The sequence below is a fragment of the Zonotrichia leucophrys genome, chromosome 6 (genome assembly GCF_028769735.1).
Source record: "Zonotrichia leucophrys gambelii isolate GWCS_2022_RI chromosome 6, RI_Zleu_2.0, whole genome shotgun sequence".
Classification (NCBI taxonomy): domain Eukaryota; kingdom Metazoa; phylum Chordata; class Aves; order Passeriformes; family Passerellidae; genus Zonotrichia; species Zonotrichia leucophrys.
In genome coordinates this window covers 8,070,052-8,091,749 of record NC_088176.1, presented here as the reverse complement: position 1 = coordinate 8,091,749, position 21,698 = coordinate 8,070,052, and the positions used below count along the sequence as shown (strand labels likewise).

Sequence of the window (21,698 nt, the reverse complement as noted above, 5' to 3'; positions counted from 1 at the left end):
CTTCACCCAGATGTCCTGGCCCTATGTTTGAATAGTAACATTAGATGGACAAAGAGAGACACAAATTGCTCAGCAGGTTTGTTGTCAAAAGAAGAATGGTCTGAAAGCACTCTCAGGGATGAAAGCTGGCACTGAGACAGGAGGAGCACTGTGGTGCCTTGTGGGAGAAACCAGGCTGGGAGGAAGAGGAGATTCTGCTTTCTTTTCTCTGTCACTTTGCTGTGCCTTAGGACACAGACAATCTAACAGAACAGAGGCTTAGTTGAAGGGCTGACATTTGGGATACAAAGGGAAACGAATCTATTAATGTTTCTTGGGCATGGCTGTAGCTCAGCATTGCCTCTGCTGTTAAGCTGTCAGTCCTCTCTTCATGTGGGGAGAATGGGCTTGGCCAGGCTCACACCAAACCTTGGTTCATGGTGTGGTGCACAAGTAAATAACTAGATTCCAGACAAATTGCAGACAAATTGCTCTCAAAAGCAGAATGCATCCTGTTTGTGTGAGGGGTCTGAGGGACCCCTCTTCTCACCCTGCTGCCCTGCTGGCTTTGCAGCTCCCTGGGGGTTTCTCTGCCATGGTTTTCCTAACAGCATCATTAACTCACGCCTCACAGCCCTTTCTCATCTGCAGATCAGCCTGCCCTCAAACAGCAGTGAGCTCACATTGCCTGGGACACAGCTCTGCAGCTGGGACATGCCCTCCTGGCCTTCTGCAAGTGCTGTTCCTTGTGCTGTTTGCAGGACACTATGTAGAGTGCTGCTGCTGAGCACATTGGCTTGTGGCTAATGTGGTGTGGTGTAATTTGTTTGGAAGTTATTTATTTTAATTACATTATTGTGTTAAATATATATATATCACAATAAAATAATTGAAATAAAGAACAATATATATACTATATATATAGTATATAACTAGATATACAACTATATAATTATTAATATATATTTATATATGAAAATAAAACAATATCTAATAAATAAAATATTATATATTATATATAATTATATATAGAATTAATATAAAAAATAAAAAAAATACATAATTTATTAAATATATCATTAAATTATAATTAATATATTAATATATAATATTATATACTAGGATTTAGTTATATATATATAGATATATATAATTAATTATTTAATTATACTTTGTTAGGTATACTGTGGGCTGCACAAGGAACAAGGCAGGCTTGCCTGTGTCCTGACCTAGGGAAACCCTGCAATTTTTACCATACTGCTGGCTTTAAGCACCATAGGTACACAAAGATCTCTGTGTGATTCAGGAAGCATAGATTGCAGAATCTAATGCTGGAAAGGATTGATCTAACTCAGTGCATCTCTTGTCAACTAGAGATGATGTTACAGATTGGAAACTCATGAAACCTAGGATTTCATGAGTTTCCAATCATTTTGTTGGCTCAGGAAATCTGGTTTCTAAACCCAGTTTTTGGGCTCCGAGTACACCTGGATGAGGTCTTAGAGCCCCAGGAATTCCCAAACATGTAATTTCCTATTAGGAATGGAAAAGGAATCTTGCAAATCTGAAAAGAAAGGATTACAAACACTCTGGAAAGGAGATAGGGTCAAATGAAATGCAATTGAAAAAATCGCAAAAATCGGGAGTTTTAATGCCTTCAAAAAAGAGGCTGTGATTAAATGAACTGTGTTGCAAAGTACCAAAACATGCCAAAACTAAGCTCACATGTTGCAGAAGCAGTGGAAAAATGAAGGAGGAAGAGGAAACTTGGAGGGGGAGATATGAGGGACATGGCATGAATACTTAAAAAAAATGAAAAAACCCTAAGTCATAGCCATCAAAAGGCATGGCATGCTATCAAGGGCAGGGACATGCACCAAAGATTCCTCTATTGGTCCCCATTGAAATCGCTATATTTCAGGGGGATCTATATGCGACCTTCGTCCTCATATTCCTTCTGAAAGCAAGTCCTTGCTGAGGCCTTAAATGGATGCTCAGACATTCCCTGGCAGCAGCAGCACCTGCTAGCTCTCCTTCTGTATGAGACAAAACACTTTGCAAGGTCAGAAAGTCATGGGGCACTGAGAGGAGATGGGAAAAAACAGCCTTATAATTATGATGTATGGGATGGTCTTGGAGAGATCTGCTGGTTCCACAGGCAAGCAGGACACTGCTGAGCAGTTTTTGGAGCTGCTTTCTTCTTAAAAATGTGACTTGATCTTCCTGGCTAGCCTCTAGGCCCTTTTCTTGGTAAATTTTAATTCAAGAAGTGTAAGTAGGTAAGTGGCTTGGGTCTCTCATATGATCCCTTATTAAATTCACTCTCAGACTTGCCCTGATTCAATCAGAAATATTTAATGAGCCTATACCTGAGGGGAGCTCATTCTCTTATGGCTGGGTCAATATTTGAGGCTGGCACAGGCACTGGGGAGGTGGGGTCCCTGCAAGCCAGCGCTAATCCTGTCTGGCCTCACAGGAGCTCAGAGGATGCTGTCTGTGCCAGCTTGTCATGAGTGTCTGGGCTGCTCTTGCTAATGGAGCTCTGAATTACTCTCTGGAGGACTGGTGGGTGAGCTTGAGCTGTTCCTGGGCCATGCTGGCTCCAGGAGAGAGCCTGTTTCTCCTTTAAAAATGGGATTTAGGTAAGTGCCATGATTTTCACCCTCTTTAGTCTTACATTCCCTCATCGAGATATACCATGCCTGTTTGTGGTGAGTAAAGGTAGGATGGCAGCTGTCCTGTAAATGCTGCAGCAAGGAAGCTGGGGGTTGATCCCACTGTGCCTTTCTCCCTGCATACCAAAATGCAAAAGGCCAAAAGCCAAGGCCAGCCTGCAAGAGCTCTGCTGATGCTCCCTGTAAAGCCAGCTGGCTTCTTCACCTTCAAACCTCCTGCAATTTCACTCTGCAGCAGGAGTAAATTAATTTGATTCATACCTGAGGCATCTTACATAAACATTCAGGCCAACTCCTCCACTGAAATGAGGAATTTTTTTTTTCTTTCCTTCAAAATCTGTCATTTTACTTCTCTCTTACTGGGAAATCAACATGCCCACTAGCAGCCTTGGTGTGCTAGTCAAGAACACCCAGGAGCTTTTGTGGGGTTATGTGTATCCAAAGCAAGAAATGTGGAGATATTTAAATGAGAAACTTGCTAAGGAAAATGGTTTGTAGCAGGAAATTTCCCTCCAGAAGAATATGGAATTCTGCTGGTGGCACTTCTGTGATGATTAACAAAGCAGTAACTTTACCAGCTGGAGCTGATACAGGGTGTTCTAAAGCAGCCAAAGGCAATGGAGCAGCGATGCTGGGCAAGGACAAAAGCAGCTCCTGCTGCTGTCCATTCAGTGCACAAAACCAGCCCCCAAATGGAGTTATTTGGGGATTCCTGGGCTCGGAGGCTGACAGGACACCAAGGAGCTCAGTGGCAGGTTTGTATCAAGGGGTCAGCTCAGAGAGGCCAGGGAGTGTGACCTGGCCCAGGAATTTGTGCTGTATCTACAGTGCCTCCCCAAGCTGTCTGTGGGAGAGGAGCCACCAAGAGATATTTCACAGATGTGCCTGTTGTGATGTCCATTCTGTAAAGGCCTCAACTGTTTTCTTCAATAACTTTTCTTTCCTTCCCAGCTGAAGCCCATCCCGGCTTTCCTTCAGACTGCAGCAGGCAGTAAGCTGCACACAGTTGCTATCTAGTGGCCAGAGGAAGGTAATGGAAGATTTTCCCTGCTGGTTCTGGGCAAGAGGACTGCTACACGGATACAGGCAGGAATCTGTTATGTGTCTTCATGTAAATTGTCAGGGTTACTGCTGTTTTTCAGTGGGTTAAATCTCTGAAAATTGTTTTTCTTGATGGTGCAATCACTACTATTTAAGCTATAGTTCACTGCAGTTGTAGTGTACAGTTCACTGCATAGCTAAGGATTTGTAGTAACTAATGGTATTTGGAATTTGATGTACTTGAAATCTATTGGAAAATAGAGCAGGGACAAGGCCCATTACTGAGAAAACCACTGGTACCATAATATACTCAACATTTTATTATAAAACCCTCTAAAGAGCCACTTTATAGGTCACAGTTACAACAAAGGAAATGCCTTGAGTTAGGAAAACAATGGGGACACAGAGACATTGTTTAACATTTCTTGTTTGAGGAAAATGAGTGTCCTTCAGGACTTGCCCATGTTTACCATTCCCTCATGGAGACATCCCAGCAGGAGCACTGAGGCTGACTGGGCTGTGAGGGGGAAGCAGAGCTGCTTCTGCCCATGGCTGTCTCAGTGAAATGTCTGGACAACTCGTGGAGGATGGCACAGGGAGTACGCTGAGGGCACAGTGCTACACGGATATTCAGGGTACAGAGAGGGGCTCTTGCCAGCTCTTCATGGGCCAAAACAAAAGCTTCATGGAGTCTGTGGCCTTCTGGTGCTCTGGAGAAGGAAATCCCCAGGATCCTGAACCAGAATCAGCAGATTATTTGCATGATTTTTTCCTATGTGCACAGGGCCCAACCTGCCAGCTGAGGCTCCAGAGGCCTGGCATTAGCAACTCCTCCATCTGCACCACAGTGGGAACTAAAGAGTAAAAAAAATGGGAGCACAGTCACCTTTCCTGCTTCCAGGATACCCTGACCAAGGGTTTTTTTGCACCCTGGCTCTGTGGTGGGGGCAAGCAAGCCCAGAACCTGTCAGGACATTCTCACTCACCCCAGTGACAGCACCAGCCCTGGGTATCAGAGCCTTGTGCTCCCACTGGCTGTTTGGCCTTTGTGTGAAGACAGAACAGCCTTTTAGAGGTGCTCTCAGGCCTGTCAAATATTTTCCAGGGTGAGGAAGGTACAGCATTTTTCCTGTCTGCCTTTACCTTGGCTTTGGTGTAGCCACAGGACCCCATGGATGATCCACTCTGGGAGCTGGTGCTGCTTTAACTTTGTAGGGTTAAAACAGCTCCAGCCCCATCTATCAACCCAGTTCCTGAGCCTGGGCTCTGAAGGGGTCATCAGAGGAAACAGGATGAGGAGTCTCCAGGCCATCACACATGCCAGCAGGTTACAGGGAGGGGAGGAGTGCATAGATTTCTGCCAACCCACTGCCACCCTTCAAATTTCAATATCTCTAAGTTTAGCAGTTCCAAATCTCCAACCACTTTCATTAGAAAGCTTGGCTAAGGTAGAGAGGGATGGGCTTTGTAGGCCATACTGCCAGGGCCCAAAGGCTGTATTAATGATCAGGAAATGAGGGTGACAGCACCAAGAGGTCCAGCAGAGCCCTGGCAGTGCAGCCTTACTGCAGTGGGGAGGGACACAGGGACAGAGGGATGGCTTCAGCTGCAGCTCTCTGAGGATCAGACACCACCACAGCTGGGGCAGCAGCATGGGCGCTGTTTTACCTCCCCTCTTCTGGGAAAGGGGACCCCTGAAGGATCTAGCTTCCCCATGAAACAGCTGAGCAAGCCCTCAAATATTACTTTTTTTTTCTTTTTTTTTTACTTTTTTTTTTCTCTTTTAAGATCAAACTCCTCAGGTGAATTAAGATCCTCAGGAAAGCTAACTGAATCTGCCTGGCAGATCTCCTTTGCTCAGAGCTCTTTTCGCTGCCAGTCTGTAACACAGCTTACAGCACGAGAAGGTGAGCAGCTCAATATTCTAGCAAACCTGCAGCTGGTAGGAGATGCTGGAATGCATCAGGACACTGATTAAAAAATGCCCTGGACAGGCTGCTGTGTGCTTCTCATTCATATTTGAAGAATTGCTCACATGTGGGATAGCCCTTGATTGAAGGCTGGATGAAACGTAGCTGAGTGATGACTGGCAGCAAGACAGATTGACAACCTTATAAGGACAGGTACAAACTCACCAGGCTGAGGAAGAGCAGAGGTTCCTTCTGAATCCACTACAGTCACTAATACAGAAACCTTAATAACTCAATGATAAACCTTCAGAGTAGAAATACACAAAACACCCCCTATGTACAGTAACATTCTTGTTTACATCAGCTGGGTTAGGACTTTGATGGAAGGATTGCCACTGGCTGTTATTGTTTTAGCTACATGGTTGGGATTTGTCTGGAAAGAGCAGGTTCATGTGGGGTAACTCTGGTCAGCAGCTGTGACTCCAGTGCTGCGTCGGAGCTGTGGGCGCCACGTGGAGGAGGCACTTGGTGTGTGGTGGTGCTGAACACCCAACCTCCACTGACAGATGGTTGAATCCCCTGGGCCAAGCGTGGGCAATTTGAGTCTTTAGTCCATCTCTGAACAACGTGCTTCTAACTAGCTCCCTTTTTCTCCCATTCCTGCCAAGGAAGAAAGGCAAATTAGTCAAAATGCAAAGCAGGCAACCATAATGTGCATGGGATCAACATGACTGTCTGGTCCCCAAGTGGTTTTGGCTGCAGGGTGGGTCAGGGATATATTTAAGTTACAAACAATGCATGTATTTATTCATTTAAATTGTAGGCAAGGCAAACACAGGTGAAAAGACTGGAGGAAAATCAGGCTGACATGTCTGAATTGTGTTGGTCAGGGGTGTTTCCCAGACATGGGACTCCCCCACAACCCCATCCCACCACAGCCAGTTTGCTCCACTGACAGAAAGGAAAGACAGAGGCTGTCCCAGATGGGTTTTCCAGCTGTAACTCACCTTAGCTTTCTGTAGGACTGTTCCCTTCCCCGTGACCATAACAGATAAGGGCCGGTTTTTTAAAGCCGTGGCTGAGTTGACTGGTGAGTTCTCTGCGCTGTTTGCTGGACTGGCACTTTTGGCCTGAACCTACAATAAAAATCAGAGAAATGGTTATGAATACAGACTACTGGGAGAGATTGCTGCCTTTTCCCACCATCTCCTAGTCACAGTGTCATCCCATTTGCACGGAGGTGCATTTGTTCAGTGACAGGCCAATTTCAAAAAAAACATCAGGGGAGTTTGTGATGTGTTTGGGTTTTGAGGACTCTAGAACTAGAGATACAGAGCAGGGTGCAGGTGCTGGAGATCTCCAATTCATGCAAAACAAGTTCCCAAGAAGGAAATTAGATGCCTGAATCTCCTGCAAAACCATCCCTTAGCTCAGCCAAATGCAGAAGGAGCTGAGTCCAGACTTGCATGGCTCTGGAGGGTGCTGCTCAAAGTCCCACAGGAAAATACAATCACTCTCCTGAGCTCCATCCACCTTTCACTTCCCCATTACTGCTGTTACCTCATTAGATTATTATTACATAATGTATATTATATATAATAGTCAATACAGACATATTAACTATACATTCATACAAGATTGCATATTACACATAATAATGATGCTATTATTAATTATTACATTTTTAAGCAGGCTGAGACTGTGTGGCTGCCTAGCTGCCAGAAAGCTGCTGTCCATCCCAGGGGTGCCCCACATACCCGTGGGGTTGTGTTCTCCAGGTGTGTGGTGTCCACTGCTGTACCCAATGTCACCGGGCCAGACTCTGCCTTCTTCAGGTTCTCCTTCACCTCCACCAGGCTCAGCTCCAGGTCCACCCTCTGGCTTTCCTTTCTTTTGCATTCTTCATCTATCTCCTTCAGCCTCTGCTCCAAACTCTTGTCTGTAGGAAGAGGAATCTTGGTGCCTGCTGGGAACCTGGGGAGCTCCTGAGGGGAGCAGGGATCAGGGCACATCCTGTACATTTTCCTTGGGTTTTATCCCAAGAGGGATGTGGCTCCTGCCCTAGTGCAATCTGGGTTATGTGGTTTGGCTCAAAGCACCAGGTTCCCCCCATCTCTTCTGGTCCCAGAAGGGCCAGGTTTATTGCTCCCTCTTTCTCCAGAGCCCCAGCTTGGCTCAATTCCACACATCCCACCTTGCCCTACCCTACCTGTGCTGCCACCAAGCATTTCCTTCAGCTCCCGCCTCTCTTTGCGCAGCTGGGTGAGCTGAGCTCGGATCTCATCCTTCTCCTTCTCCAGCCTCTCCTTCTCCTCCGTGAACCGTCTCACCTCTGCCTCTGTCCTGTTCTTGCCCAGCTTGGTCTCCACTGCTCCTGCTGGAAACACAGCCCACCAACAACAAGCTCAGTCAGGGGCAAAAAAGCAGGAGGAAGAAAACCTTTCCAGATGCTTGAAAAGAAAACAATGGAAGGTCTGAAAAGTCACTAACCACAGCACACAGACTGCAGAGGCAAGTTCAATCTCAGGGCACCACTTCTCTTTAAACACCCTTGGGCCACCTGAGCAGCACACCCACCTGGCAGTGGCATCTTGGGCCACCTGAGCAGCACACCCACCTGGCAGTGGCATCTTGGGCCGGTGTGCAGGCACCAGCTGGGGACTGCCCACTGGAACTGGCCCCGCTGGCACCTCAGGGCCACATTGCTCTGCTGCTGGCTCTGCATTTTGGCAGCAGGCACCCGTGGCACAGCCTCCTCGGGCTCTGGCTTCTCTGGGTGTTTCTGGGAAGGAGAAGGGAATTGGGATGATGAGGTGTAGGGAAGTGGCTCAGTGGTTAAGCCTGGCCTGGTATCATGGTTTGGACAGTACCTGCTCCGTGGTCTCTGCTGCTTTAGCACAGGGCTCAGCTTCCTTAGCCATGGGGGCTGTCTCAGCTGTGCTCTCCGGGGCAGCCTTGGCAGCCCTTTCTAGGGATGGTGACCCGAGGGGGGAAGACTGGCATGACATCTTGCCAGCACAGTGCAGTAAGGACTTCACTGGGGTGAGATCCAGATACACCCTGTCTTGATCCCCCTCCAGTTTGCTCTCACTCTTGGGTACTTCTTCCTGCAAAAGAGACCATCTGCTGAAACTAGAAGTACAAGAAACATCTCACTGCCGAGCAGCACTATCTCAGGCAATCTGGAACATTTTCCAAAAATCTTAGAGGAACTAAAATGCCAGTCTCTGAGTTATTCCACAGAGGCCTTTTTGAAGTACTGAAGGAAAGGCCCCTCCTGTTTTCCTTCAATAGGTCTCTCTGATAGCAGCAACAGCCCCATGCAAGGATATCATACTGTTGTACATCCAGTCTTTGCCTTTCCTGAGGTGACAGTCCCATTCCCAGCATGACCCATTGTTCTTGTCCTTTCACACAGGACTTGCTCTTACAGGCACAAAAAAGAATTTTTGAAAGGCTAAGCTCCAAAAATCCCACTATCACCAAATAATCCATGTTGTTTGCTGATGAAAACTGTGGAATTTTTTCCCAGCTGCCTGAGGATCCCTACAGCCCCTTTCTGGAAACCCCTCTCCCATTCCTTAGCAACTCCTCTCCATCCTTGCTTCTGCTCCATTGAAAAGGCCAGGATCTCCCCAGGGGCTGGGGATCCCCCCCCTTGCACTGCTGGAGACTCCCCATGGGCTGTTTGCCGTGGTGCCCCCAGAGCTCCCTGCAGCAGGGCAGCTCTCTTACCACAGGCAGGTCTGGCAGATCCACGTCGTCATAGAGCTCGTCCTGCTGCACCCTGCCCTTGGGCAGGTTGTCAATGTAGGCATTGGGCTCAGAGTATTTCCTCTGCATGAGCCTGTGAACAGGACATCCCATCAGGGCGACTGGATTTGCTGCATGGCTCTGCAGTGCTGCATTTTGAGACACCTGAGAACACCACTGCTGAGGTCTGGGCGAGGCCAGGCAGCCAGATGCAGGAGAGGAGAAGGCAGAGCCATACAGAGCAGTGGGGTCACTGCTGCTGCTGCTGCCTGGTAAGCAGCATCCACCAGAGTGGGGCTGTACTTGCCCTGGGCTCTCTCTTTCTCCCCAGTTCTCAGCCACAGCAGCATTGCCACAGACACATTTTATGAAAAATCCTTTCCTTAGGATTTTTCCTCCTGAGAGGCTGAGAGGCCTCAGAAACAAAATGTAAACAATGGTTATCTGCTGCTGTGGAATGCAACAGGTGGGTCTGTGATTGGTCTCATGTGGTTGTTTCTAATTAATGGCCAATCGCAGTCCAGCTGTCCAGACTGTCTCAGCCTTTGTTATCATTCTTCTTCTATTCTTAGCTAGCCTTCTGATGAAATCCTTTCTTCTATTCTTTTAGGATCGTTTTAATATAATATATATCATAAAATAATAAATCAAGCCTTCTGAAACATGAGTCAGATCCTTGTCTCTTCCCTCATCCTAAGACCCCTGTGAGCACCACCACACAGCACAGTCACCCTGCCCCAGTGATGGATGGGTGGCTGAGAGCCCAGCCTGCTTTTGCAACAGCCACTCAGGCACATGCCCCACGGCAAGCTGCAGCTCAGGAAATGCTCTCCTGTCCCAAAAGAAAGTGGCTGAGCTGCAGCTGTGAATTCACCACCTATTTCCATGGCAGCCAACCTCCCACAAGTGGAGAGCCCCTGCTCTGGCTTGCTTTCCCTCTCCCAGCCCCAACCCATTACCAGTGACATACAAGAAGGAATTCTTGGCAGCGCTCACAATGCAGGAAACCCTGTCAGCATCCACGTAATCGTAGGTGAATTCCTCTGGGTCTGTTTTCGAGCCTGACTCCGACAAGAGGAGGCCCAGCCAGTGGCCCATCTCCTCTGAGGACTTTGCCTGCAGGGTGATCAGACAGACAGGACAGGCTGCAGCAGTGGTTTCTATGCACTCACAGGGCTGATGCTGGCTTAGGTCGGGCAGGGAAGCATGCTGGCAATCCCCTGGGTATTTATAATAAAATTTAAAAGTAGGCTCTTAAAGGCTGCCTTAAAAGTACAGCTCTATGTAAGAACGGATTCAAAAATTTGGCAGCTACATAAATGCAGCTTTTTGCTCTGCTCCTTGCTAAAATTTCTAGTCAGTCCCCATTTTCCTTTCAGTGGTGATCAACTCAGCTCTCCACAAGAGTAAGAGAAGTCTCTGAGGCTGGAGATGTTGGCAGGGAGCAGCTCTGGGTGAGGAAAGCCTGCGGGTTTTATTTTTCACCAGCAGAGTGCAGCAATGGGATTGCCAAAACAGAGGCAAGAAGACCTCTGAGCCTACGAGGTCCCAGAGCACAAACCCCTTCCACGGTTCTTTGCAGAGGAGAAGGGAAGAGTTTAGAACACCAAAGTCCATTGCTTTAACATGGCCAGGACCCAACTCCCAGCTGCAGTGAGCAGTCTGACACTTTGCCACATGAAGAGTTAAACTCTGTGCCATGAAGTCAGCTCTAGCACACAGCCACATGCACCTCCCAATGCAGGGGACTGCACTTAAAGCAAGGAGAAGTTGGCTGATGCAGCCACTTTTTTGCACTGATTTGAGGAGTCAGAGCAGTAACCACAAAGTAAAATTCAGGGCAAGTGAATATATATATACACTTTCCAAACTGGAAAGTATATTTTAAGCTTTCAGTCTGTTTTATTTAGCAGAGACTTCAGTCCCTGGGAAGCCTGCCAGCCAGCCAGTCCGTAGATTGAGTCTGACATTGAGTCTGACATCCCAACAAAATACAGATTCTTCCATTCACAAAATGTAAATTTTCCCAGCATCTCTTCTTCACATCTGTAATTGGGCAAAATTTTTTAGATACAGACAGACCCTGAATCAGAAACTAAACAAAAACATCTTCCAATTTCATGGTATGCCCTCAAAGTCAGTTGTTTAGCTATAAATATTCCACCCACTGGAAAAATACAGGAAATTGCTCACATTGTCCACCTCCTACTATAACCATGCTGTCGTCAGAGAGAAGCAAGATTAGAGATAAACAGTCCTGGATGCAGGCAAAGGAAAGTAACAGATGGAGATGAATTCACTTGCACTTTCAGGGGCAGATCTGTGATAGGCTTACTTGGGATGTGTGCCCCATGGCCTTGGGGCTCTGCTGTCAAAATATGAAATTCTCTGTTCCTCCTAACCACAGCTTTAAATCCCTAAAGTGGCATTGTTCTCATCTAACATTAACCATCTGCAATGCACTACACAGAACTTAATTATCCAAGGTTATCCTGCAGTGGGGGGAGAGATGGGAATCTCCAGAGGACCCCATGTCCCCCCCTAAGATGAGTGCCTAAGATGAAGGCTGAGAGGTGCCAGCATCACACACAGCCTGGATCACCAGTGAGGTGGGACACATTCTAGGTGACCACAGGCAGATCAGCCAAAGTCCTGCTCCTCAGGTTCTGTTTTGTTGGACTGACGTTCCTCTGGAGGAACTCACTGGCATTTAGACCTCCTAAGGTACCCAAGCTGGTGATTTTGAGCAGAGCTTCCTCAGAGATAGACACCCTACCTCCAAAACAACCCTCTCCTCCCCGTTGTGCAGGATGCGGAAGGAGTAGAGATGGTCAGGGCTCGGCTCTGGGATGATCTCACAGCCTGCCAAACTCAGGGGCTGCTGAGCCAGCTTGCTTCTGTTCCTGTCCTGGTAGAAATGAAGGTGCCCATCTTTTATCTGACACCACCGTGACTTCCACTGGCTGTTCACCAGCACATTCAGGTAACCTGCAAGCAATCACAGCTCATTAAACACATTTTCCATTTAATCCATATTAATTTGTGTGACAGCCTGGGGATGTCTAAGGGGTAAATTATGAGATCACCACACAACACAAAGTCACAGGCACCAATAAAGAGAAAAAGCACAAAGACAAGCTGTCCTAGGCACACAAACCAGGGTGAAAAGGGTAAAAATCTTGAAAATGATACCCTTGAAATTCAGGATATCTTTGGAGCAGCAAGGTGGCTGCAGCTGGTTGGACAAAGTTGGTCCCAGGTGGTAAATAAAGCTGATCCTCACAACTCTCTCTGCCGGCTCCCACACCCTGGGCAGCACAAATTCCCTAGGTGTGCATGTCTGGTATTACCCACCCTTCCACTTTGGGGTCACCCTGAGAGCCACATCACCACAATCTGCATGGATTTACTGGCAGGACCACCTGGCACAGGCCTGCTTGAGGAGGATGATGCCCGGTGCTCATCCTGCCCTGAGGCAAATCCCTGTGGAGGGACTCCTACTGTCACTCACTTGAAGTCTCCAGGGATCTCTCTGGGCTGTCCAGGGAGCTGGACTTCTTCCTCCCGAGGTTCATCAGGTTGCTCAGTTTCAGGCCAGTTGTGCCCTTCTTCTTAACTACCAGAAATGAAAAAGACACATGTGTGGCTTTCCCAGCTCCCAGCCTGCTGTCCCACCTCACACACATCCCTTGCAGAGAGCAAACCTGTGACTCAGGGACAGGCTGGAAAAGTCCAAAGCCCAGGGAGTTCAGGAGGAGGATGGCACCAGTAAGATCAGTTAGGGATTTGTGGAAGATGCCAATCTGTGTTGCTTTACGTGTGGGGTGGCTCTGGCCAAAGGTCAGTCACTGCAGGAGCACTGGGAGGTGTTTGCACAGCTCTTGCTGGGCAGTTACCAACCTCCCTTCACTCTCCTACACCACAAACAATATAAGAACCATTACCCATTAACATTTACTGTATTCAAGTTTTTCCTCTCTAAAACAAGGTGGGAGTGGGATAGTTTATGTCCAAAGAACCTCGTCAACATTCTCCTACTGAGCACGTCAGTCAGTGTGTGACTGTGAAACCAACAGGTAATCTTGGCAAGAATATCAAATTCCCAGGCAATGAATGCACACACAGCTTTAACCAGGTCTGTTTGAGGTGGCAGTGGCAGGAGCCACAGAAGGGTAAGGGCCCATTGTTCCTGTCATTCCCAGGCAAGGTTTTACCATCTTTTGCCTCAGCTGTCTCCGTGTGGCCGTCGGTGCTGCTCCCGCTCTCGGAGGCTGCAGAGTATCTCTCAGACACCTCCACCTGTCAACAAGCACCAGGCACAGGCTCCACAGATGCACGTGACCCATTCTTCCAGAGAGAATGTGCTACAAGGACCTTTTTCCCCTTCTCCCATGTTATGAGTTCCCACTCTTTCTGTAGCAGATGCTTTCACCTGGACATCCCCAGCCAGCTCACTCACACTGTGCCCTTCCCATTGCTCCTGAACATGCCCCACCCAGCTGGGCTCACCTCTGAGGAGACACAGTGACACCACTGGTGCCATCCTATGGCACCCTGCAGCCTGGCTGGTGACAGTCCCTACAGGGGGCATGGGCAGAGGAACCAGCCAGGTGCCCAAACAGGTCAATTTGGGTGCCCACCAGAGACTTAGGAAAGTCTCTTTGTCCTCCCACAGTTTTGGAACAAGCTGCTCCAAGGGGAGTGTCACCTAAACCTGGACTAGAGATGGCCCAAGCCCTGGCATCCAAGGGTCTGTGTCCCTCCCAAAGCTCTTGGAGAACACAACTATCCCACTGGAGGAGATAGCAGCTACTGCCCTAGACAGTGAGAAGCCAAGTGCTGAGTTAGTCTGGGAGGGAAGATATGGCAACAAAATTAAGATGCAAAGGAAAATTAAGATAGTTCCAAGAATGCTCCTTTTCAGCAGCACAGGGGTCTGGTTACACTCATGTCAGTCTTCGCTTAGCTAAAATTAAGGCACCTACACTACTATCTATTGAAGGAACAGGGCTGAAAGCCCAAGTGCCAGTTCTGTCTGTGGAGACAAGAGGTACCTTTGGGTAGCTGAGACGCTGCGAGTCTGGGATGTACTGGTTTCCTTCACTGCCTCCTTCACAGAGCAGACCACTGGTCTCTTGGATTACCTGTGCAGAAGGGGAAGCCAAAGGCTGTGAGAGAGCTGCAGCAACAGGATCAATTCATCCTCCCCAGCTAGGACAGGCAAAACCAGATCAGCCTGGGAGAGCCATGGTTTGCTGTCCCTGTGACCCTGGGGACTGTCCTGGATCTGCATCAGGCATCCAGCAGCAACTGCTGGATCCAAGTCACTGGGAGAGGCTGCCAGCAAAGGCAGCCCTGGCGTCTCACAGCCCCTCCTGGGCTCCAGCAGGCTCCTCCTCCTGCTGCTGTCCCATGGGAAGGGCTACATCTACCCCTGCCCTCAGCCCAGACATTGCCCCCACAACAGCAGCTGGGCTGGGAGGGCCTCACACGGCCTCCAGCACAATGAAGGCAGCAGGGAGTGCAGGAAGAATCTGCCCCAGGACATGAAAATGAAGTGGTATATTTGTATAAAGGCTTGCAGTGAGGAAGGGAGCCAGAGCATGCAAGGACAGGGCTGAGATAAGATCTGCTCTCCCAGTAAAGCATGGGAGAACCAGTGGGACAAATCCTGGAGGTGTCACTGACCCTGAGCCACTGCTCTGCCTGGTCCTTGCTCTGCAGCCCCAGCACGATGACATCAGCGTTCGTGGGGATGATCTTCAGCTTGTGCTCCTTCTTCCTCACTTGCTTTTCCTTGTGAATGACTGTGCAGCCCAGCAAATTCACATCCAGCTGGGGGTTGTGGTCCTTGGAGCTCTTGTAGCACTGGGGAAGGGAGACAGGAGTGGGTGAGAGGCAGAGGAGGAGCCTTCCTGCTCCCTGGCAGGAACTCAGCCCCACAAGTGATGCATGAAGTCGTGCAGCCACGTGCATTGACTGCACTGAACACAGCAAAGTCCTACAGACTGCACCCAGGAGATCCCTGATGTGCAGGTACACATACACCTGGCTGCATGCACACATGGTCTGAAATGCCTTCTACTGACACAGGATCAAGTATGTGGTTAGTCTCCGTGGTAAGAACCCCTTCTGCTCAACCACCTCAAAAAGTTTGCCTGAAAAGTATCCCTAGACATTTTGGGGCATTGTGATTTTGGTCACAAATGTGCCCCCTTCAGCAATCCCATGCCCACATTCCTTCTGAAAAAGGAACAAGATCCCCAAATCTCCAGGACATGGTTTTGAAGCTTCTAGGGGTACTTTGTTTTTTGCCAGCTCATTTAACATGGTCTGAGGTGTCACTGCCTTCCTGAGCTCATAAAACCAGATTGTTTTAGACAGAGAGGAGAGGATCTGCTCACCAGCAGCCTGGTGTCCTTGATAACACACAGCTGCTTTGCCCACTGTCCCAGCCACTTCTTTCTCCACAGGAAGGCACAGATGCGAGCGTCCTTCATCAGCTCGATGGTGGCCTCTGGGGATGGCCACTGATGGGTTGCTGACTTGCCTTTGCTGCTCTCTTCCTCATCATAAGATTCGTAGGAACTACTAACAGCTTCACCGTCTTCTACAACAAAAGCAAAGCTCTGTAATTAAATACATTTTTAGAATAACTCTGAGTCAAATGCTTCCCTCAGCCATGCTCACACATGCACAAGCTTCCAGTGCAGGGATGTGTCTTTTGAGGCTCTCCTACGAGAGGATAATTAATAAGGAAATTACCCTCACAGATCCTTTTTTCTTTTTAGCCCAATATGAATCTCATTGCAGTATTTTGTGCCTAATAGCCTCTGTTAGCAAACACTCAAAAGACACTTCTTGGTTGACCACAAATCTGAGAACATTAGTTCCCTTAGACATTTCCTGATGTTTGCTGCTTTCCCTCCCAAAGATGCTTTTACTACATTCCACTTCAAGCCAAACACACACAGTTTTTAAGGCAACAACAGCAAGCTACAACCAGCCCTTGTCCTCTAAATTCCAGAAGTAAAAATGGTATTTGCAAGGCCATGCAGCAAGCAATGATCTATTGTATTTGAGATGTCATTCACTTTCCCCATGGTCTAACAGGTCCCTCTCTCTCTACTCAGCATCTAAGGGACAGCAAGGAGCTTTGAAGTAACACACTGTTGCAGCACCAAAAATTAGTCATAAGTGGCAAATGTGAGGAGCAGTAACAACATTTTTTACGTCCATTCTTAAATGGATTGCTATGTTACTGGGATGAGTTGGAGTTTTCAATACCCAGCTCTAAAGCACTGCAGAATTTTGGAGTTTTCAGCTGATCACTGGTACCAGGCTCATCAAAAACACTGAAAATGTTCTCCTTAATTGCAGGGGGATTTGCAATGCTCTGCTGGCATTTAGAGCTCTAAGTCACAATATAAGCTCACAGAGCAATATGGTGAGATTGGGGCAACATTTGTGTAGGGTTTGGCATTCTGTTCCTACCAAACAGCATGGAGGAATACTGTTAAATTTCTCTCACTGGAATTTAATCTAATTTGGATTCTCACCAAATCTTACTATCTACATAAAAATAACAGTATCAGATTGGTGCAAATGAAAAGAAGAAAAGCAGCCAGAAAAGAGAAAGGCAAAAGGAGCTTCACTGAAGAACGTTTCAGTTGGGCTTATTTGTTCTTTAAATAAAAGGAATTGAGATGCAGTAACAAAGCTACAACCTCCCTCAAGTAATCAAAACTTCACCAATTAAACAAACTTTTTAAAAAGGAAATACTCCCTTTCAAAGTCTCTTAATGAAGCACATCTCCATGCCCTCAATGTATCAAACTGTCCATCTTTTATGGGAAAACTTTTATGGGAAACCTCAGTGCATTCCCACTATGCAGACCTTGTCCTCAGGCAGAAATTCAGATGGAGTAACAGTGCAGATATTTCTCACCCTCAAACACCAAGGAGCTGAACCTCTGCACTGCTACAGGATTCTTCCATAGGCAGCAGCAAGGATGCCTAAGGGAACCTCATCTTCCAAAATTCCCTCCTTTTCCACATGGGTTCTCTGGCCTCTTTTGGAAGTCTCTGGTACCCTTACCTAAGCAGTAGACCTCAGGCTGCCACCTTACTCCTGAGAAGCCCTGGATGCTCTTCTATGCATCAAGCACAACCCCAAGTGTGGTTCCTCATGAGATGAGCTCTTCCCTGCTTGAAGAGCTGCTGCCCTGGTGACACTGCTATAGCCTCATGAAGGAAAGGCATTTAGCAGGCTGTGCACCTGGCAAATGGGGACAAGCCTTGCCTGGTGGCTTGTGACAACCCCGTGGTCACTACTAAGGCTCACTCAGTCCCAAATCGTTCAGCTCAGGCACCAGTGGCAGCCACAGTCCTGGATGTCTTTATCTAAAACCACCTCTGCTTTCCTGTGGGTCTTCCCATGAGCTCCCAGGGAGCTAAATCAATGCCATGATGCAGGAAGCTCAGAGAATCTTATACTCCCACTCTGCCTAAGTGGAGCACCTTCAATCCTTCACCAAACAGCTACTTGTCCATACCGCCAGCATTACCACACATTATCAGCTCCACACCAGTGACAGAACCAGAATAAAGGGGAATAAAGGCTAGGGAAGTTCTCTTCTTTATCATCCTGAGCACAGGGAAAGCCACCAAAAATAATGCATTGTGCAAAGCAGTGAGAGGTGGTTATCCTCCATGCATGTAACAGGCAAATCCAGGGGGAGATACCTGATAATCTTTCCTAAAACTGAGCTTTTGGGGGGTATTTTTGGGTTGGTTTTGTTGTTGTTTAAAAAAGGCACTTCAGGTTTGGAAAGCATGCCATACCCATAGTTATTGTGGCATAAATAACGCCCTCAGTAACCTGCAACCCTGGCCTGGGTCCAGCCGCAGCAAGCCTACCAAAAAGACCTGCACAGTCAAAAAGAAAGAGAAAGGGAGACAAAGAGAGAAAGCCACAGATAAGCAAATGCAGAGAACAAGGGCACCAATCCCCTCGGTCAGTGAGGCTGTCCCATCCCTGCACGCTGAGATTTCATAAAGGGACAGCGTTTTCAACCCATCCCCTCAAACAAGGCAATTCCCTTTAAAACAGAATCGTCACCATCGCAATTAAGAGCAGCCAGGGCTGATGAGCTGTTTCAGCCAGAACAATGATTGCTCAGTTGGCAGCCACGGGGCTGCTCCTCTCCCGGTTTCACTCCTTATCGCACCCTCCAATTATGCAAAGGCTGCTGATAAGGCTTTAACACATTTCAGCCCAAGAGGGAAGGGAAGCAGCAGCCTCTGCTGGAGCTGGAAAATGAAAGGCAGAGCATCCCCAGCGGAGGGTGGGAGTGCTGCTGATGAAAGATGGACCCCGAGACCCAGCGGAGTCGCCCGCTTGCTTGGTTTTAATTAATCCACCCCCGGTTTGCTGCAGTGTCTCACAGTCCCACCTCTGATGGTGCAGCTCTATCTCCTCAGCCCATCTGGAGGCTTGCTTTGATGTCCTTTCTTGGCAGTGCACCCACTTATTTTAGTCGTGTTCCTATTTTGGTCTGACTTCACTACGCCCATTTGTTTGGGGACACATGGGTGTCTTCCAAGGCTCACGCTGTAACACTGACAGAAAGTACCACAGAGGGACTTCTCACAAGAGCTTACAGCAACAGGACAAGGGTAAATGGATCCAAACAGAGAATCTAGGTCTAGCTTGGAGGTCAGGAAAAAATTCTTGACTGCAAACATGATGAGGAGCTGGCACAGGTTGCTCAGAGGGGCTGTGGATGCCCCAGCCCTGGAAGTGCTCAAGGCAAGGCTGGCTGGAGCTCTGAGCAGCCTGGTCCTGTGAAAGGTGCTCCTGTACATGGCAGGGGGGATGGAACAAGATGGTTTTTAAAGTCCCTTCCAACCCAGGCCATTCTATGATTCTATGGAAGACCAGCAGCAGCTTCCTGGACTGCCACCTCTCCCTATCCAGCTTGTGGGAAAAGGCATAGAGGGCTCGGGGATTACTGGGGCCAGGCTTTGGCATCTTTGGCCAGGGCAAATCCAGGCATGTCCACACTGCCCTTGAGCAACAGCAGTCACACCAAGGTCACAGATCAACTGCTAGCAGTGAGCACCACTGTGTGGGACAGGTACAAATACCACTGACACCTGATAGGGCACAGAGTGGGGCAGGGGGAGGGATGGGATGGGATGGGATGGGATGGGATGGGATGGGATGGGATGGGATGGGATGGGATGGGATGGGATGGGATGGGATGGGATGGGATGGGATGGGATGGGATGGGGAGCTTGTGCTTGTTGAAACCAAGGGCAGGGACCTGCAGGATTGCCTTCATGCTGCAGCCTGATCTCTTGAGGCAAAGCAGGGCACCAGCATCACTGCCCAGTTCCCTTCTGCACAGCACACACACTTCACCTTCTCCTGAGCCCCCACAGCCTCTCCTGCCATGTACCTGCTGCTCCACACCTCTCCCTGCTCCTCCTGCTGGCTCAGCCCCCAGGAACCACCTCCAAGGTGAAGTTGCCAAAGAGCACAGAGATTCTCAGGATGCTTCCTTCCTTCCTCCTCACACAAAGCAGACCCGGTAGCACACCAGGAGGTTTGTGTAGAAGGGACGTGGTGGGGTCTGCAGCGCCTGAGCAGCCACAGGATGCAAAGGCACCACACTCCTCAGTGCTGGGGAATCACTGGCATCCTCTGCCCCATCTCTGCTGCTTTCACAGGCTCCTGTCCCCACCTGCAGCTGTGGCAGTGCTCAGGAAAACACAGAGCCTGCTGGTGCCACAGAGAGCCTCCCAGAGCTGCCTCCCTTGGACAGTGCTCCCATCATTTGTGCTTTTGTCTTTTTGCAGAGCTCTCATCTCTCATTTCCTTGGGCATCTGACTGACCTAGATTTCGGTGGGTGGTGGGTGTATTTGCATCTCAGAGCAGCAGGTTACCAAGGAAAAGCAGAGGTGGGAGCTGGGTGTGCACTGATCATTCCTGCCAGCCAAGTCTCTGATCTGAGGGCGAGTTCTGGAGCTGCCTGGATAACACAAGCTGGATATCCCAGCAGATGGATCCATCCATGGCTGCACTCCAGCTAATCCAGCATGTGCCTTTTTATGCCATGGCTCTTAACAATTTATCCACTTTCCCCATGTGCAGCAGAGGGGAAAGAAATCTCCTTTATCTTACATTGCAGGCATGGGGATGAGGCTGCAGCACCCTGGGCTGCCCCAGCTGCAGCAGGGCTTCACTCTCAGGGCATCACAGCCCTCACCTCAGCCACAGGACCCAGAGCCTTCCAGCAAACACAGGGCAGTGCTGGGGGCCTCGCCTCTGCACTGAACAGCTCCTTTCACCCTGGCCTCAATGAGCCTGAACCTCTTCCCATCTGAGCTGGGCACCATCTCATCTTCCTGCTCACTGACTTGGAGCTTCAAAGCCCAGTAGTTCACACTGGGGCTGGAGGGGACCCAGCTTCTCCCAAATGAAGCTGGGAATGTCAGGCAATATTTAAGTTTATGCTACTTTTCACTAAAGTTTTATTATCCTGTACTATCTGTCAAACTGGATTTGTGCCTGAATATGAATTATTTGCATAGAAGGCCCCTGACCTGGATGACTCAAAGCTCACCCAAACTTCAGAGAGCCACCCCATGTGCCATCCAATACATCCAATGTGTTTTCCATGACTCTTCAACCCAGCAGGCACTTTACTGCTTGGTTCTGTCTGCTGTGCATTGGACATCATAATTCTTCAATTTCTGGTTGCAGGGTGGCTCAATTTCAACAAAAAGGTTGAAGTTTGTTAGTTTTAAGGTGAGCTGTGAGCCTCCACTATTCTGCTGTCTATCACTATGTGACCTATTAAAAAGTTTGTCCCCATGTTTCTTATCAGCTCTTGTCCCCAGAGACTTCTCCTCTCCAGACTTAACAACCACAACTCTCTCAGCCTTTCCTCACAGGAGAGGTGTTCCTTCTCTCTGGCAATTTTGGTGGCCCTCCCCTGGATCCACTCTAGCAGGTCCATGTCCTTCCTGTGCTCACCTCATTTCTCATTTTTTCCCCTGCATATTGTGAGAGGCAGTTTCTGATTTTCCACTGATTGTTCAGGAAGGTGTGAGTGCTTACAGGCAGACTGGATCACTTTGATGTGAATAACTCAAATTTTCAAATAAACCACGAGGCTGGTTTATGAGTTATAGGGTGTGGATTCCATTCACTGGCTTTAGCAAAGCAGAGCTAGAAACATTGTATAATGTGTTAATTTCAGATTAACAGATCCAACAGCCAAGGCTTTAGATCCAAATCTGTCACCCTTAACCCCCTTTGCTTGCCCTGAC

The 21,698-nt window shown here is 48.4% G+C and overlaps 1 protein-coding gene across 1 annotated transcript in view; it reads right to left on the bottom strand.

The window, feature by feature from the left end:
• Positions 1-3,995: 3,995 nt before the first annotated feature.
• AFAP1L2 (actin filament associated protein 1 like 2) overlaps positions 3,996-21,698 on the bottom strand; it is a 66,116-nt gene continuing 48,413 nt past the window's right edge. Inside the window, 16 exon segments of the mRNA XM_064716413.1 lie at positions 3,996-6,265; positions 6,613-6,741; positions 7,363-7,544; positions 7,815-7,982; positions 8,223-8,312; positions 8,315-8,387; positions 8,476-8,712; positions 9,341-9,452; positions 10,329-10,474; positions 12,135-12,346; positions 12,870-12,974; positions 13,573-13,657; positions 14,413-14,502; positions 15,047-15,226; positions 15,763-15,968; positions 18,203-18,286. Coding sequence (XP_064572483.1) covers positions 6,239-6,265; positions 6,613-6,741; positions 7,363-7,544; positions 7,815-7,982; positions 8,223-8,312; positions 8,315-8,387; positions 8,476-8,712; positions 9,341-9,452; positions 10,329-10,474; positions 12,135-12,346; positions 12,870-12,974; positions 13,573-13,657; positions 14,413-14,502; positions 15,047-15,226; positions 15,763-15,968; positions 18,203-18,286 — 2,126 coding nt within the window. The 3' untranslated portion in view covers positions 3,996-6,238.